Source organism: Lygodium microphyllum, chromosome 24 (assembly GCF_053477565.2).
Source record: "Lygodium microphyllum isolate KBCC chromosome 24, Lygodium_microphyllum_v1.1.10, whole genome shotgun sequence".
NCBI lineage: Eukaryota > Viridiplantae > Streptophyta > Polypodiopsida > Schizaeales > Lygodiaceae > Lygodium > Lygodium microphyllum.
The window spans coordinates 19,937,491-19,956,349 of record NC_141158.1 but is presented as its reverse complement, the minus strand read 5'-3'; the positions used below and the strand labels follow the sequence as shown (position 1 = coordinate 19,956,349).

At 39.9% G+C, this 18,859-nt stretch overlaps 1 protein-coding gene across 6 annotated transcripts in view; it reads right to left on the bottom strand.

The window, feature by feature from the left end:
• LOC148014894 (protein CHROMATIN REMODELING 5-like) overlaps positions 1 to 18,859 on the bottom strand; it is an 85,408-nt gene that overhangs the window by 17,393 nt on the left and 49,156 nt on the right. For all 6 annotated transcript variants that reach the window (XM_087665782.1, XM_087665783.1, XM_087665781.1 and 3 more), the window contains 11 exons: positions 18,742 to 18,829; positions 17,623 to 17,757; positions 16,937 to 17,128; positions 16,796 to 16,863; positions 16,604 to 16,697; positions 16,380 to 16,504; positions 16,206 to 16,269; positions 9,332 to 9,544; positions 8,919 to 9,161; positions 8,618 to 8,728; positions 8,444 to 8,533 (listed from right to left, as the gene is read on the bottom strand). In XM_087665782.1, the coding sequence (XP_087521908.1) occupies positions 8,444 to 8,533; positions 8,618 to 8,728; positions 8,919 to 9,161; positions 9,332 to 9,544; positions 16,206 to 16,269; positions 16,380 to 16,504; positions 16,604 to 16,697; positions 16,796 to 16,863; positions 16,937 to 17,128; positions 17,623 to 17,757; positions 18,742 to 18,829 (1,423 nt within the window). The remainder of the gene's footprint in view (positions 1 to 8,443; positions 8,534 to 8,617; positions 8,729 to 8,918; positions 9,162 to 9,331; positions 9,545 to 16,205; positions 16,270 to 16,379; positions 16,505 to 16,603; positions 16,698 to 16,795; positions 16,864 to 16,936; positions 17,129 to 17,622; positions 17,758 to 18,741; positions 18,830 to 18,859) is intronic.

The window sequence follows — 18,859 nt, the reverse complement described above, 5'->3', positions numbered from 1 at the left end:
GCAAGTTGCACGACAATGTGAAATTGTGAATCATATATCTTGTTTTCAAACTACTCATGTCCACTCCCTTAAGATTGTTAAGTGACTCTAATACACTTAACACCAATTCTTTCGTCCATTTTCTACATGCACACAAGTGCGTGTATATGTGTTTGTGTACACACATGCATCCACGCACACAATATCTTCCTTTTTTTTTAATGTATTCCAAAACTCCATTTCCACAAAAATTTCAAATAGTCAAAACTCCAAAGCTTTATTTCTCTCCATTTCCAAAACTACCATCTCTAAAACTCATAGAAACTATGTTCTAAATGAAGTTCTTGATGTAAGACAAAAGTTGGTGAGCGAAAAACTGCTAAATAAAGACCTACTAGAAAGCACCTAGCTACTCTCCTTTATAAAGGCCAAAGTTTTGAGAGTCCACATCAATATATCTCTACCAATCCGCATAAACTCATTGACATCTATGAAATTGAGGAAGTTGGCCAAGTCCACTCCCTTGGATTCCAGTTCAGCTCATCTCAAGCTCTGCCTCTCCACAGCCACAACCACCACTCATGGGAAGAGCTAGACATTGATGCCCTATATTCAAGGCAAGGCTTGATATCCTCCTACATCAACAAGAAAGCGGGGAAGCACAAAATTTCAATGGCCAATCCTACCAATGCATTGGGCACCCAATGGTGAGAACTCTCTATTTGGGGGTGTGAGGACAAGGGCACCATTGCATCGCATTCTGCACAAGCATGAAAACTTGCACCTTACTTTGCATTACACCATGCATTGGCATCATGTTCATCTATGCACATTTATCCCCTTTTTGCCACCCTTGGGAAGGTCAACTCTAGATCCACCATACTCATGGCATTGCACATGGTAGTCTCCTAAGACATTTTTTTCTGTATGCTTGCTTGCTGGCTATGCTTTGTCTTCCTTGCTCCTCCATCGTTTTGCTTGTCTCTCCATAGACTCTCCATATAATTGGCACCCACACACCCTTCGGAATCCCTAGGCACTTATCCTAGTAGTCTGTTAGATTGTTTTGTTTGTTTTATGAAGGTAGTGAGGCTATCCATCCTTATTTCCCATCCTTCGAGGCATAGTGAATCAATGGGACAACTTTGAAACCCTCACTTAATGCTAAATCTTGTGTCAAACTACAATAAAGCCATTAACAAAACAACCAAAAAAAAACAAAAAAGGTCCATTGTTGATTCCATTTGCCTTTGCAAGACTTGGTAGGCCCTCAGATAGCCAACGAGCACCCTCGGTCAGATGCCTTGGCCTCTCTAGGGTGATCACTTAGGCTCCTTGGAAAGCTAACCATCGCCTCTATAGTCTTGGTAGGTCACTCGGCAGCCCACATGCACACTTGCCAGATGCCCTGGCTACTTTGGGATGGGGCACCTTGGGGTACAAGAAAATAAACAAACGTGCTTATTTCTCATGGCTCAATTTTGGGCCTGAGAGGGGATGTTGCACTCACAATGCATTAGCCTGACTTAAACAACCCCAAAACGACTCCCAAAATTTTCTTCTCTAGAGGTCACACAAACTGAAACCCTAACGGTGTGTTTGCAAGCAGCCATAGCCAAGCCTTCAATCAAAAGGCTCCAAGTTCAAAGCATTTTCGACCAAAGGTGACTCCTCAAGCTGATATGCAAGTGGTTAATGTCAAAGTGCTTCACTTATGCTTGGCAATGAGTGCTTCCTAGCACTAATACTGAATTTGCTAATCACTGCTTGCTGATTACTTTCAAAAATCTGAAAGTTTTCTGACCCTAAGCATGTTCATCAAGAGCTTAAGTATCGTCATTCCATTTTGACCATTGTAAAGCTATGTGTTAACTATAAACACATAGACCATTTTTCATCATCTCTTATCTCATCATGTTCGACATCACATTTGAGCCTATTCTTATTAATGTCAACATCATTTCATTTGCTTCTGCACTTCTTGGTCATTGTAAAGGATTAGACACTACCATTGCGTAGTGCAATCGGTAGGACCTTCCTATCATGGTCATGGCCTATGGACCTAAAATCCGTAAGTTTGATGGAAAAGAATTTCATCCATGGCAAGTATTAGTGAAGTACAAAATGATAGAGTGGGTTTACTTACCCTTTATCAAAGGGACCATTGTTATTGACCCATCCAATAATATTGATGTAGAAGATGATGAAAGAGCCCAGGCCATATTCATGCTTCATCTGGATGAATCTTTGATTCATCACATTGACCAGCTTTCCACTATCAAGGAGAAATGGGATGAGCTTGAAAAGCAATATGGGACTAGAGGAAAGAACTCAAAAATTTTCCTCAAGATCGAATGTTTTAGCTTAGAGTATAAGCAAGGAGAAGACTTGGCTAAGTTTATCTCTCATATGAAGGGGCTCATGGCACAACTATCCTCAATTCAAGCTCTAATTCACAAAGATGCCATTGCCATTCTCTTGAAAACTGTAAAAAAGGTGTTCCCAACCCTTGTAACTACTCTTACAAATATCCCTAACCCGACCCTAGAAAGAACCATCCAATCTTGTTTAGATGAGGAGAAAAAAATTAGAAAGAAGGCAACACTACTCAAGCATCTACTTCAACAACCTGTGAGCAACTCTTGGGTCGTACCGTTTCCACTAAGTGCTCATTTTGCAATAAAGAGAGACGTGTTGTAAGCAATTCTTGAAAAAAATATCCTAACAAAATAAAATGCAACAAATATAAGAAGACAGGGCATATCACTACTAACTAGTAAATGCCCTAATACCCCTGAGATACCAAAAGAATTGGATATAAGTATGTCTCCACAACACCTGATGATCGACTCTTCAAAATCTATAAATCCTCTACCTATAACCACTCTTCTACCATGATTCATAAAGGCAACCCATTTAATTGAGGATGGGGGCAAACATTAACATGTCTTATAATCCAATGCCATTCTAGCTTTTTCTCTTTTTCTTTTTCTTTTTTGGGGAGGGGAGAGGAAAAGGGTAGGCCGGCGTGTGTGGTGGTGTTGAGAGATAAGCATGTGAACCCACTATATCCAAGGGTGGATAAGGGTAGATGAGTGTGAATGGACTGGAGGGCAGGGGAAACCCTAGCCCTAGCTACCCATCCAAAGGCCATTTAAATCGCCCGATGGCTCATTCTCAAGTGAGAGAAAGCACCCCAGTTGTACTTGTGAGCAACTTACTAAGCAAGATTTTGTTCTTGTACTTTGAGCTCTCTTCTCCCTCTTGCGCACACTTTCCTATGCTGCCACTCTGATATTTTAACATTCTAGTCTCCAACTCCACTTGTGAGTTTTTGCCTACATCTTGGAGTTGTCGCCTGCAACTAGAAACTCTCGTCCAATACCCTGAAGCTATCACCTGCAATCTGCACCCTACGTTTGCTACTGAGGTCATCATCTAGAGCTATCGCCATCAGTCTAACACTATCACCATCATCCAAAATCTGCATTTCTTGAGTTTCTCTCTCCTCCAACTGTCGCCTACACTTCCTGCACAATCTTCTATTGTTTCCAAATGTCGCCCACAGATCCAACCTCTCTGGCTGCCTTTTGTTATTGTTCAACACACAAAAGCTGCTTTACTACATTTCACGATGCATTCAAAGTATGACACACTCTACAGCTCATAATCTCTACCTTGACCCTAGAGATATGAGAATTTGAGGTTCAATATTCACTACATAGTGTGTTTGCTACTCACCATGTTGGTGGTGTTTGCTTCAATTGTGAAGAACTCATTTCACTTTGTAGATAGTGAGCCCTTGATGAAGCACTGTTGAAACCAGCCTTCCTTAGTAATTATAACAAGCACAAAATGGACACAAACTGAAAATACAAATATCAACGACTTAATCTTGGACAATAGATATCCAATTTTTACTGAGAGTGCTTCAATCTCCTTCACTTTCCAATGCCTTTTGCTATTATAAATGACTAACAAGCCTTTTTATCAAATTGCCCTTGATCTAATAGGGATTGTGTGAAGAAATGCTCTCCTCTAAACGTAGAAAACACAAACCAATCATATGACAAAGCACTAACTAATAAATTAAGAAGACATTTAGGTTTAGGGTAACTCAGAGATAGTGAACACAATGAACAATGAAGTAAATGACTACTAAATATACAATGCTCAGGCGCATCGGGTCATGATTGCAATTGACTCAAGCACTTGGTGGTTCCAAATACAATAGACATTAAGTGTTTAGCCATATCGAGCATCTTGTAAACTTTACAATTTGCACAGTGAAATATTCAATGACCGTGATTCTAAGTTCACTTGTCTTCTAAAAACTGAAGACTGCTTATATGTGTCTTCCTTGGAACATCCTGAATTTGATGGACAAACTAAAAGTGCAAAACAAACCATGGAGGATAAGCTACATACATGACTCCCATTAAAAATTTGGTTGGGAGTGTTGTGTTCCACATTTTAAGTTTGCTTATAACAATACTAAGCATTCTGCCATATCGAGCATCTTGTAAACTTTACAATTTGCACAGTGAAATATTCAATGACCGTGATTCTAAGTTCACTTGTCTTCTAAAAACTAAAGACTGCTTATATGTGTCTTCCTTGGAACATCCTAAATTTGATGGACAAACTAAAAGTGCAAAACAAACCAAGGACGATAAGTTACATAAATGACTCCCATTAAAAATTTGGTTGGGAGTGTTGTGTTCCACATTTTAAGTTTGCTTATAACAATACTAAGCATTCTACTATTGGATATAGCTTGTTTATCTTGATATATGGTAATGAGCTGAAACCACTAATTGTCATCAAGCTCAAAGGAGTAACTATATAGAGTCCATAGTTGAAGTATCACAAAATATGCATAAAATGTTAACAATTGCCTAGAAAAGCCCTAAAATAATCCAAGATCATGCCACATTTTATGCTAACTAAAATTTCACTCCTTGAGAGCTCCAAGAGGGCATGTGGGTCTACATTGGACTCCAATTCAATGACTACAAGCAAGTGCTATAAGTGATCTTTGTGGTATTAAGGGCCATTTCAAATCACCAAGATGATTAGTAGCATCTCTTACCAATTGGATTTACCTCCGAAAATCCCGAGTTCATCATGTGTTCCACATTAGTGATTTGAAAGAAGAATAGTATAAGTAAAGTGATTCTCCCAATTAAGGAAGCCACACGACTAGAAGGCATTGCTCAATATGTTTCACTTGAATCCAAATTGGCTCTTGACTATAGGACAAAGCAAATCCCATCAAATTGTTTTATGACAAGTATTTAGTTGAGTGTGAAAATCCGGTCTACGATTTTTTTTTTCACCGGAAAAATACCTATTTGGGCAAAAGACAAATCCGGCAAAAAAATGACCAAATGCAAGCTCTTTCTTTTCCTTTCAAAAACGGTGACGTCTATATAACAATTGCCACCTGCAGGTTACTTGATTGGTTTTGTATCAACGGCATAAGTTAAGTTAATCTATTTCCACTCATGGTTTCCATTGGCCGTAAAACAAAGAAACACTAGGCCGCGGGCGGGGGTTTGTGGCCGGGGGGGGCGAGGGGGGCCTTGCTTGGTTGCACTTATGTCCCAAAAGCTAGTGTTTCATACCATCGATCCATATTGTCCCAATGTACAGACGTGACAACCATTGGGCCTAGAGTGAAAGTGTAGTGATAATACAATGAATGAATTGTGCCTTGAGTTCTAATGATGAGACTCAATTGTCCCAACCCTAAAGTCGTTAGCCTGCCTATGTTAGTCATGTCAATTTGTCATCTCCTAGTGGTGAGCTCCTGTCAGAGTTTGATAGAGACATAGGAGCTCCTAGCATGTGCATTTCTAGGCCAGTTTCTACTTTCCCCAGTCTACCTACACCTGCCAAACATTGTCCTTGTCATTTGGGATTTTTCCGAGGTCTCCCCTATTTTTCTAACATTTTTCTCTTTAGTGACTAGCATTTATTGTTGGACAGCCGCCCCATACAAGAGCAAATCGGCCAGATTTTGGTGTTTTGGCTATTTATAGTTACATCCCCCACTCGGCAAACACACACACTCTTCAATCTTCAATCTTCAATTTTCCATTTGCAAGTACACACTCTGACTCTCCATGATTGGTGTTGCCATCGTCATCAGCTTGATCCGGTGCCGTCACTGGCACTTTGGGTCGTGTGCAGGGACTAATCAGTCCATCTCCATTGTGTATCAACATTCTTCTTTACTTAGTGCAATATTCTTCCTTCATCTTCTGTTCTGTGTGTGTGTGTGTGTGTGTGTGTGTGTATGTGCACGCGCTCTTCTCTTTGTGTTTGTGTTTCTCTTCCGTTGCACTCTCTCACAAAAGTATCCTTAGTGCAAGTCACTCATAACCCAAGGTTGTGACCAATGTTGTAGTAGACACCCATCCTAGATATCAAGGATGTAACACTTCCCCCCTTATGAATTATTGTTGTGCTCAGCAATATACTCAAGGATGAAGTAAGAAAAGCAATTGTTCAATGAATTTAATGTCGTGAGTACAGCTTGTGTTGCATTTTGTGTGCACGTTAACTACCTTACTGAGATATTTGGATTGTCATGTCAGCATAGCTTACCTCAAAGCATAGTGACAAGGCATAGTTTGAGATGAGGACAAGAACAAGGATGGGGAGAGAAATTATTGTCCCTTGTTACCATAAAAGGGCCTCTAACATGGGCCAAAACTAGGGCACTACAAGGGTGGAATGGAACTATGACAAGAAGCTAGAGAATGTCGTCCCATAAAACTATGCCTTAGAGCAACAAGTAGTCCTCCTTTTAATGAGCATTGAGAAAAAAACTCATTTATTGTAGTACAATGATGGTGATTCCCTCCTCTATTGAGCATCGAGCAAAAACTCATTTATTGTAGTATGGCTATGGCCACCTCTCTCCTTCCTTTTATCGAGCATGAAGCAAAAGCTCCTTTATTGTAGCAGACTATGACAATGGTCCCCCCCCCCCCCCCCAAAAAAAAAAACAAATGGAATATGGCAATGATGTACTAGCCATACTCCATTTGTTGATGTACAAGGCTACTCATAGCAATGTGTTTCTTGTCAATTTTAGATCTTTGTCTAGACCTTGTTGCTATTCTTGCCATAAGAAGAGTAAGCAAATATAAATTCTTTTGAAAAAGGTAAAGCTTTGATCTTTTACCTTTAGTAAATTAAGTTAAGTGTTTTTTCTTCATGTTTTGCCTTCACATTTTTATAAGACATGCGAACTTGCAAAGCCATAGAGGGAGGTGTAACCTATAAATAAGTACCTCATAAGTCAATCTAGAGATGACAGCAAACAAGAGAACAAACAATGAGAAGGTGTAATCAAGAGGATAAGTTTATTGACCTGAAGTTAATACAAGCTCGCACAAGGTTTTCTTTGCTTGTATCATGGAGTGAATGAGAAGTGTGTCCATGTGTTTGCATATTTACTACCTTATATTTGAGAGTGGTGGAGTTGAGTTCACGAGTGTTCGAGGTAGGTTTGAGCTAGAATTGCCCATCTAGTCTTTTGAGTGTGCTGGAGTTGAGTTCACGAGTGTTTAAGGTTGGTTTGAGCTAGATTTGAGTTTTTAGAATGGCTAGAGATGCTTGAAGGTTCTCGTAGAGGCTTGTCAGCTTTCTTCAGCTTTAATTGCTACAGCTTACAAAGATTTTGAAGATAGCTACAAAGGAAGTGTGTCATTTGGTCCTTCTTTTCTCCTCCCAATGTTAAGCAAGCCATTGATGATCAGATTGCCGCCCTCTCGGCAACATGTAGCATTCTGGAGTACCAAATTGCAGTAAAATAAAAACACTGCAAATTTAATAACAGTTTGTCTTTCAAAGGTATGTGAACTGGGTTTAGAATGTCATAGCTCATGCCCGTATTCAGTGCAGGCATTAAAGCAAATACACCTTTTATTTTATGCCGGTCTAATGAATGAAAGAAATGCATGTCTGGAAAAAACAATACTCTTGTACAGCCAACAATTCTTCTTATTCGAAATCTATGCTAGCAAGGTATTAACCTTCATCACAATCAATTCTTCTTAATCAAAGTCTATGCTAGCAAGGTATTAACCTTCATCACCCTACATCTAGTGTGTCATGTGTGATCTGAGTATTACCATCAAGTCTTTAGTCTTTAAGGTGTTTGCTGTAACAATTGTTAAAACTAATGTTGAGGAGACTACATATACACTCGCATCATGCACCTCTCAATAACAAGCTCATAGAAACAAGCAATTGAATGCAAGTCTATGATATTCAAAGCAACCACAACTTCATGTATATAAAGCGACCACCCTTAATTGTCCTATCTTGTAACCAAGCTTCCACAGGCAAAGAGAAAAGATAAAGAAAACCATGAAAGAAATAAATAAGCACGCACACGATGAGCATGACAAGTATAACTGTTACCACCATAAAACCCTTCTTATAGTACCTTGTCAAACATGGATGTTCCCTTCTTGGTCTCTCTTTTCTCTAACCTGCCTTGTGCATTTAATTTTTGAATCACCAAATGATCAAGAACCTGCAGATCCTTTGAGGATGAGAATCCTTATTCCAGACGCTTTTACCTTTTCATAACTAAGTAAATTATCACTAGGCTTCTTACCATCTTCTTTTTTGCACGTTCCAAAATGTCTTCCTCCACACTTTTACTGGTTACAAATCTGTAGATATTCACAACCTCTTGCTGCCCAATTCGATGTGCTCGACTCATTGCCTGCAATAACATGTAAACAGTTTATTTATAGAATGAGATCTCCAAGACACTATTCCAACCTTGAAAAAAATTAATCTGAGTCCATTGTTTAAAAAACAAGAGAAAAGAAGCTTTCAGGACCAAGACAGTTCATAAAAAATCAACATTGGTAAACTATGCTTCTGTTTTAGAAGGAAGACTAAGCAATCACCTGAAGATCATTTTGAGGATTCCAGTCAGAATCGAATATTATCACAGTATCAGCCGTTGCAAGGTTTATACCCAGTCCACCAGCCCGAGTAGAGAGGAGAAAACAAAAATCATCACTTCCAGGAGCATTGAAGTGTTCCATTGCTTGGTGCCGCAAATCAGCCCGTGTGCTGCCATCCAACCGTTGAAATTGAAACCCCCTTAGGCTCAGATAGTCGGCTAAGATGTCTAGCATTTTAACCATCTGAAACGCAGCAAAACATGTCAGGCAATGACCCAACTTATTAAGCTTTAGAGCACAGCATGTGGGAATTACAAAAATCATTTCAGTAGGTCTAGAATTATACCTAATATACAAATATAAGCTTCCATCAGTGCTATTCATGCTAACATTGTAAAGCAATTAAAATGCACCTGTGAGAAAATAAGAACTCGATGTCTGGTCTCCCGTAATCGTAATAGTAACTTGTCAAGGATTACCAGCTTCCCACTGCTCAAGACCAAACGCTGAACCTTGCTGTTGTCATTCATGGATGCATCCCCTCCATATCCATAATCAGCGCTTTCAAAAAGGAAAGGATGATTGCAGCATTTTTTCAGCTCAACAACAATATTCAGAAGAGAAACCTGCAAATATTTCAGCTTAGAAGCTGTTCCAGGCATGGTATAGACATAACGTTCCAACCACAGTACAGAAAATAAAGAAAGGAGACATTTTCAACTTTTGATGTTGCAAGCTCTTCATTGCATTGATTGGAGTGGACTTACTAAGAGTATCTCAGGTGAAAAAATATAAACAGCCCCTCAGTGCCCCATCTCTAAACTGGAAAAGTGCTTGCTGGTAGAACCACCTACCAGAGAATACAACATTGTTGCTGCTACTGATGTTAACAAACATACTGTGCACTCAAAAGCTACATTGGCACTTGCAAAAGCCTGCTCTCCTCTCCTCCTAGGACCCTCACACCAAATCTCCTGAGTGATGGAGCTGGCCAGTGTAGCCAATACCTTTCTGAGACATTCTTTTGCTCACTGTGCGGTGCCACTGGCAGGATAACTTCAAAATCCAGCTCAATGTTGATTGTGGATTTTCTTTTAAGTTTATGGACTTGAAAAGATTATAAGCAATTTGAGGCACCAAAATAAATAGCCTCTAGCCCCCAATCAAAACTGCAAAAACCCTCTTTGGAGCCATTAGAAGAAATAGCCCCATGCTTCAAACTCTGGACCAAAAATACAAAGTCTAAATAATCATAAGTGGACAGGTGTCTGAAATGTGCACCTCTGACAAGAGATTACCATACTGTTCAGACTCTAAATGCAAACCCAAGAAGGTTTAAAGTGAAGCAAAAGTATGTAATACCACCTATGGGTGCTCCCACATCTACCAGAGATCGCTACAGAGGCTGCCTATGTAGTAATTTAACTCCATCTTGTAGAGGCTTTAAGTACAGAGAAAAACTTAATGCCAAAACTATTCCTTTGAAAACAGCACCAGCTAATACAAAACTTAGTCTAACTTTCAAAAATTCTCGTTAGGCAGTCATATACCCACCCAACTTTACAAAAAGGGAGTCAACATCCCACATGATTCCACTATTCCATACATGAAAGATCATCCTACCCACATCTGCAACCAACCCCTCCCCACAGTCTCTTGCTGTACATATCATCTCCTACTGCTAAAAGGATTGCTTCTACCTGTCCATAATCACCACATCAACAAGTATATCAGCAGCTGGTGGACCGATTTTAGTTTAAGTTTCAAGTTCTCACCAGGCAGTCATATACCTGCCAGACAATAACAAAAGGGGCCAAAATCAATTCATCATCCCGCATGATCCCATTATCCATGCATGCGGGATCATCCTGCTCACATGAATGACCAACCTCTACAACTGCTTGCTCCAAACACATGCAACTCCCCAGCATAATGCAACAGGATACTGCCCATGTTCAGATGATTGTGAGGAAGCCAGGATGAGCCAATAGCCTGTGTAGTTGTACACACTCTTGTGCTATGTTATATGGTTCTCTTTCCTGAGTTCATTATTTATGAGTTCATGTGTTTTTGTTCTTTTGTACAGTTCTCTATGTATACAGCAGCTTCATTACTTTGCTTCCATTACTCCACACCTATTTGGCATACATATTCCTATTGCTAACTATTATTCATCCCCATGTGTGAACACACAATATTGTTTGTAAGAGTGCGTGTAGTTGCCAATAGCCTGTGTAGTTGTACACACTCTTGTGCTTTGTTATATGGATCTCTTTCCTGAGTTCATTATTTATAAGTTCAAGTGTTTTTGCTCTTTTGTACAGGTCTCTGTGTATACAGCAGCTTCATTACTTTCCTTCCATCGCTCCACACTTACTTGACATACAGATCCCTATTATTCATCCCCATGTGTGAACACACATTATTGTTTGTAAGAGTGCGTGTTTAGGTGTGACCATCCTTTACACCACTTGGCATTAAATAAGGGTCAAAGGGTTAGGTACACAGCTTAGCCTATACATGCAAGCCCTATCACTTTTACTTGCATCTCACATATTATTATCAATCTATATTTCAGTTTGTGTGTACTTGCAAATGTTCTCTCTCTCTCTCTCTCTCTCTCTCTCTCTCTCTCTCTCTCTCTCTCCAAGGGTACATTGTTTCTAGAGTCATATTGATCGGGGTAGGATCATCAAGAGATCATTTTGTACATGATGGTTGCCTATACTTGCAATAGTCATAGTTAATCCTTTTCACTTCCATTGTTGTTCTCCAATCAAGATAATGTACTCATTTCTTTGTCGCATAGGCCATCTTGGCCTTTTGGGGACGTAAACACACACCTCTCTCTCTCTCTCTCTCTCTCTCAAATGGAGTTCCATCTGCCATAGTCTGCTGGTCACACACACAAGCTCCATACCCAACAATGGCATCAGAGCAAGCAATCTGATCTGTCCCTAAGGAGTGAACAAACAGCCCACATGCACATCCCATGACCTGCTATTCATGATACAGCAGCAGCAACAACTAAAGAGGAAGTTGAAACCTGAGGAAGAGGAGGGAGAAAAAGTAGTAGTAGTAGTAGTAGTTGAAGAAGAAAGGCATGTACCCTGGTTCTGCTCTTCCTACCAAGCTTGCACTCCCACTTCATCCCATTGCACTACCAGACCTGCATTGTGATTGCTCTTGCCAGGCAGTGCCTGTCCCATCACCATGTCAACAACATCTCCTTCACCTCCCTACCATTTCTCTCACCCAGTCACCTCCAGGCTGCATGAACCAGCAGTCATTATTAGTCATCGTGTCCTCTCGCACTGGTCAACATGACGGTTGTCGTCACCTGCCTATTGTGCATATCACCGCCCGTTCCACGACATCTGCTAAGTCTGATCCAGCCTCAGCCACATCATGACCTGGCAGCAAGTCTTCCTGCCTGCATTGCTGTCCGATTGACCAATCGAGCTCTCCATCAGCCCACGGCTTTGTAATCATAGGGCTAAGGTTTTTAATCAAACCTTAGTCAATTAATGTTTAAGCATTGGTTGTAAGGGGCTGTACACACGCATTTGGAGATTTTCAAATCTGAGCCCGGTTTCTTCAAATTTGTCCATCAAAATTTGGGGCTTTTTGCCTTGGAGCCCTCTAGCATCAAATGAAGAACTCTAGCAACACATTGAAGATCACCCAAGCGCTCACATTTGACATCACGAAACAAAATGACCCACCACGCATCCACTACTTGATTAATTGCCGCAAAAAATATCAATTAACATGATCAAATGCCTTCTCAATATCAAGTTGAAGCATAACAACCTGTTGGCCTGAAGCTTTGTCATAGTCAATTCCCTATTGAACATTCAAAATGTTGTGCAATATATTCCAACCTTTAATGACACCGTATTGACGTGGAAGAACCAAGTGCGCAAATACTTTTTGCAATTTGTTGGCAATGATTTTGGAGAAGATTTTATATAAAGAACACATGACAAAAATGGGTCTCCATTGTTTCAAAGAGGTTGGAGAAGGAGCCTTGGGCAACAACCGAATGACAGCAATCTTCCCGTTTGAAGGCATCTTACCAGAATTCCATACTTGTTGACACACACGAGTTAAAGGGTCCTTAAGCTGCTCCACATGGGCTGAAAACAACTCATTAGGAAGCCTATCCCAACCAGGACTTTTCCTTCAAGGTAAGTGACACAGCACTTCTTCCACTTCATCTTCAGAAATATCAACCTCCATTAAATCCATCCATTCCGGTTTGACCTAATTACTAACCAAGTCAAGACTTTTCCTTCGAGGTTAGGCGGAATTTGTCTCCTCAGGAGGATTCTTGGGTTTCTGTGGTTAGACGTAATGACTGATAGGATTCTCATTTGACTCCTGCCCACCCACCGCCACACCCAATCACTCAAGACCTTTCGACGCAAAGGTAGGGGGTTTTACATGAAACCTCGATCTTCACGTGCACTGACAGTGGATGATAAAAGGCCTTCTGATTCTGCTTTGCGCTTTGATGCGCATGGGAGGCTTTTGCCTCCTCGGGATGTTTTCTGTTCACAACAACAGCAATTTCCTTCTCGTGCTTCAATTGCTAGTTTGTAAAGGGAAAATCTTGTCAATGTAACCAAAATGAGATGGAGAGATTCCAATCAACTAAAGCTATGGATGTAAAAAGGAAAGGGAAAGGGAAAGTGGTGGTTCAGTTGTTTTTCTCATTTGTGATTTATTATGAGAATTGCTTTGTGGAATGTGAAATGTAGTTCTTCGGGCAATAAGCAATATCAGTTGTGGAAAGTTGTGTTAGCTGGAAATTGGGATGTTTTTTGTGTTGTGGAGCATAAACAACACGCTTTGGCCGAATCTACTTATGTCAATAAGGATTATGCAGTTTTTTTAATGGTCGAGCTCCACATGAATCTGGAGTTATGTTGGTTGTCAAATCCTCCCTATAACCATCGTTGGTGTCTTAGGACTCTCAAGGCCGATTTATAATTCTGGAAATACTATATGAGGGAGAGGTTTTGTGGCTGGTGGGCGTGTAAGCTCCTTCTACTACACAAAAACATCGTCAGCTTTGGAATGACCTACATTGCCTTGCCATGGCTCGTCAAGGCTTTGTCATGGGTGATTCTCCCTCCCTCCCTCCCTCTCTCTCCACATGGAGTTCCATTCGCCATTGTCTACTAGTCACACATGCGAGCTCCATACCCAACATGTTGTAATTGTTACAATAAAAATTTGAAGATCTCTTCCACCTTTTTGGGTTCTCTCATTTTCTCTTGAGTTGTGCAAATTAGGGTTCAATGTCTTACAATTAGTATCCAAAATAACTCTCTATGAGAGGCAAGGAGCAATTGGATTGGAGGGTTCCAAATTTTTTTATTTTTCTCTACAATAATTTACAAGGTTTTTCTTTTTCTAATCATGGAGGTCTTACCTAAAGAGCTCATGCTACTCTTAAGAGAGGCAACACTCACAAAGTGCAAGTGGCACACATGGGAAGCAACAATGCTATTGCACAAACTCACTCTTCTCCAAAGTGCACATGTTAGCATAGCATGCACGATCATTTGAAGATCTCTTCCACCTTTTTGGGTTCTCTCATTTTCTCGAGTTGTGCAAATTAGGGTTCAATGTCTTACAATTAGTATCCAACATAACTCTCTATGACAGGCAAGGAGCAATTGGATTGGAGGGTTCCAAATTTTTTGATTTTTCTCTAAAATAATTTAGAAGGTTTTTCTTTTTCTAATCATGGAGGTCTTACCTAAAGAGCTCATGCTACTCTTAAGAGAGGCCACACTCACAAAGTGCAAGTGGCACACATGGGAGGCAACAATGCTATTGCACAAACTCACTCTTCTCCAAAGTGCACATGTTAGCATAGCATGCACGATCATTTGAAGATCTCTTCCACCTTTTTGGGTTCTCTCATTTTCTCTTGAGTTGTGCAAATTAGGGTTCAATGTCTTACAATTAGTATCCAACATAACTCTCTAAGACAGGCAAGGAGCAATTGGATTGAGGGTTCCAAATTTTTTGATTTTTCTCTACAATAATTTACAATGTTTTTCTTTTTCTAATCATGGAGGTCTTACCTAAAGAGCTCATGCTACTCTTAAGAGAGGCAACACTCACAAAGTGCAAGTGGCACACATGGGAAGCAACAATGCTATTGCACAAACTCACTCTTCTCCAAAGTGCACATGTCAGCATAGCATGCACGATCATTGGTGCCAGCTTGAGGGCGGCACCAAGCATTGACAGGGCCACTAGCATAGTTCGAGGAGCCCACCCCCCCCCCCCCCCTTTTTCCTAGCATGAAGGAACATGCAGAAGTCCTCACCAAATCCTTTGCGTGTTTCACTCTCTTTTATCCTTATACCCTCTCATTTGCCTCACAATTGTCCAAGATCTCTTGATCACGAAAGATACATTTTCTCAAGGGCACGTAGGCGGCGGTCTCAAGCGGCCACCTTAGGCATTTAGGATCTTAACGCCTTTTATTTAGGATTGCTCATACAATTTGGTACTACTAGCTACTAGCTAGCCTTTTTGTTAGCCATTGTACTAGAAGGCAGTCTCGCTTGAGAGCAACCACCTTGTGCTTATAATACTTCATGTACATGGACTTGTAACTCTTTCTTCAACGAGGATGTACTCAGTTCCTGACATGGCATTTCCACTCTGTAAAAGTTTTGCATTTCCTAGCTATGATTCCCATCCATTAGTCATCCCTTTTCTGTTGTAGCATTTACTTTGGCATAGGAATTCTTGCATATTAGGATGGGTTTTAGCAATCCCAACTTGATGTTCAAACTCCTTAGATGTGAAGAGATAGTATATTAAACATATGAAAGAAATATGTTTGCAAATACAAAGTCAGTGGCTAAGCCAGTGTCTTAGCTTAGTGAGGTCCCTTTGACTAATTTTCCTGCTAGAGCTAAGCATACTAACATACCACCAAACTCTATGGTGAAATCTGATAAAAACATATCGACAAAAATTTCAAAGTGCTTGTCGATTGAAACCCCCATCAATTGCAGCCAATACAAAACGTCCTATCAAATTCAAAATCCCATTAGTGTAGAAAAGTTAATCGTTTGTTCAATGCAGTCAAGAAAGACTTAACATGAACCTGCCAACCAATGTAGATTTGATGGGTTTCTTTGTTGAGACTTGCAATATCCCTAGGCCAAATAAAGATAAGAAAAGACCTTGCTGTGACACTGGCACAGCTATCATTATAACAAAATCATAAATAGCCAGGCCTATATAACTGACCTGATTCCCACGAACCCCTTTGTTAAGGTCTTGAAAATTTCTCTCCAGAATCCATTTGTAATACCTTCAGTACAGAGACATTGCATTTATTAAATAAACACTACAGTCAAATTATTAGCACATTAACAACTGACGATAGTTGAAAGCCACAACTATATGTTGAGCAATCTCAACTGCTTTTGAAGCGGAGACATCCCCACACGCAAGATGCGTTCTATCTTTGGTGGCAAAGATTTTTCTACATCTTTAATAACTCTTCTTAAAAGATGCGGTCGAAGCTCCTTGTGCAAGTTTGCAAGCTGTAAATTAAAAAGCAAAACGCAAGCAAAACGGATCCTCAGGACACTCCAAACTCTCTCACAGCATGATGGAATATTAGATAAAAGGTGTAGAGCAACCTCCACTTCATCAAAACTATTCAAATTCTTGTATCTCTCCACAAACTCCTCCTTGTTCCCAAACTTTTCAGCATCTAAGAAATGCAAAAGAGCCCTACATATAGCCACAATTGTAGCATGAAAAAAGAGATCAAAGGTATCGTAACTGTTTCAACATGCATAGCAGTTGTTTAACAAAAAAGAAAAGCAAACCATAGCTCCTCGACACTGTTCTGCAAAGGTGTTCCCGTAATAAGAACCTTGTTTTTAGTACTGAACTCCTGCATAATACATCAGATAAGTCAACAACAGCTGGAAACATATAAAACGACAGCAGTAGGCAATTGTACTTACAGACAATGATGTGTACAAAGCTGCCTCACTATTCTTCAATCGGTGGGCTTCATCCACCATCAAATATACCCACTTTATTTTGGATAAAACCACTTTGTCCTTTAGTATCACCTCGTAGGTAGTCAGTAGTGTGTTAAATTTGATAGGATGGCCGCTTTTCTTGTGAGTATAGAACTCATAATTCTGGCATACCTGCATACCAATACTAAGCCTGAAATGAAAATCCACACACGGTACTTAAAGAGTACCAAGCTAAAATCTGCAGAAATAGTCCTCAGCACACCATCACCAACATTAACATAAGTCTGAAAACAGAATAAAAGTGCCTAATTTGTGCTATATAGAACGCTGAGATTTCTAAATATCATTCTACAACCTGTCTATACATTAGAATTAATAGACTGTCTTCATGAAACTACACTGTGCACTTTAACGGTGTTATTTTAGGCTATTTATTTTTTTAGCATTGCATGTAGAAAGCTGATCCACAGACTAGAAACTTTAACAGTCACTATACCATTTATTAAATGAAATAGCTCCTCAAACAGAAAACAACTGCCCTATTCACTTAAACTGGTTTTACATATATGATGTAGTCATATCTTATTTTTGAAAACATGTTGTCCTCCAGGTCAAGCTATAGCAAATACACCTATTACACTGGTGAAACTACCTCCCAGAAATACCTCGCGACTTGCACGATTGCCAACATAAACAACAACATTCATGTCTGGAAGCCATTTCCTAAACTCTTTTGCCCAATTTGCAATAGTAGAGAGAGGAACCACCACAAGAAAGGGACCAGGTATTTGCTGTGAATTCTGCAAAGAGAAAGACAGCATATCAGCTTTCCCTTGTTATGCCCCTACCTGAACCAGCAATTTTGAATGCCAAATAAAGACTGGAGACATGAATATAATTAAATTGCCAACAGTCAATAAACTCAAATCTTCAGAGGGAAACATTTAGTGCATGTGCCATGTTTTAGGGAACATTGACCAAAATGCCGACCATCCTTCAACTTCTAAAGATGGCAATGTGTTTAGATTCATTCTCTAGAGCTGCTGGGTGTCATTTCAAATCCTTGTACATTAGCATTCCATGAAAAAACAAGAATCAACCTTCTTTTTATCCTAGAATACTAGGATACACTAATTTTAAGAAAGGACATTACAAGCATGAAACGGATCTTCAAAAGGATGGAGAAACAAGAGCCGAATGGCTAGAATACTAGCATTGAAAGATAGAGCTGTTACACAGACTTGAATGTGTTTGTTAAAAGATTTTGGTGCACCTCGTCAAGGTTCTATGATATCACCTCCTAATACCAGGAAAGATCTTGTTTGATTGAAGAGAATCCTAAGCTACAACAATCAGCACAGTATGCCGTCAGTTACCATTGCAAATCACTTGCAATCATTGAAGCTTTGTTGTTCTACAAGTTCATTTATTAATCCTACATGTAGTTTGCGTAACTCCCACTCTATTGTACTATGGATCACTCAGAAGCCCATTAGTTTCTTGACTTGGTAACATTGCACTCAAGTTTTCTCTACTAGACCATATGATGGAGCCCTTGCACCATCTGTCACACATTTTTCAAGAATGCAAGTCTTTTCTTAGTCCACTGAACTGAAAAAACTGTTTGTTTATCCACCCATGTCTAGAATCACATGATGGTCTTAATAATCACGACCATGGTAATGAACATATTGACCATATTATTAATCATCATCCAGACACATATTGTGAGACTTTTAGGGCAAACAATAATAGGAGGAAAGGATAAAGCATAAACAACTTGCCTGTAAAAACCCAACCATAGAAACTGATTGAACAGTCTTCCCGAGACCCATCTCATCAGCAAGTATAACATTTGTATCATTTTTCCAGCTGGTCAAGACAGCAGGAAAACCACAGAAA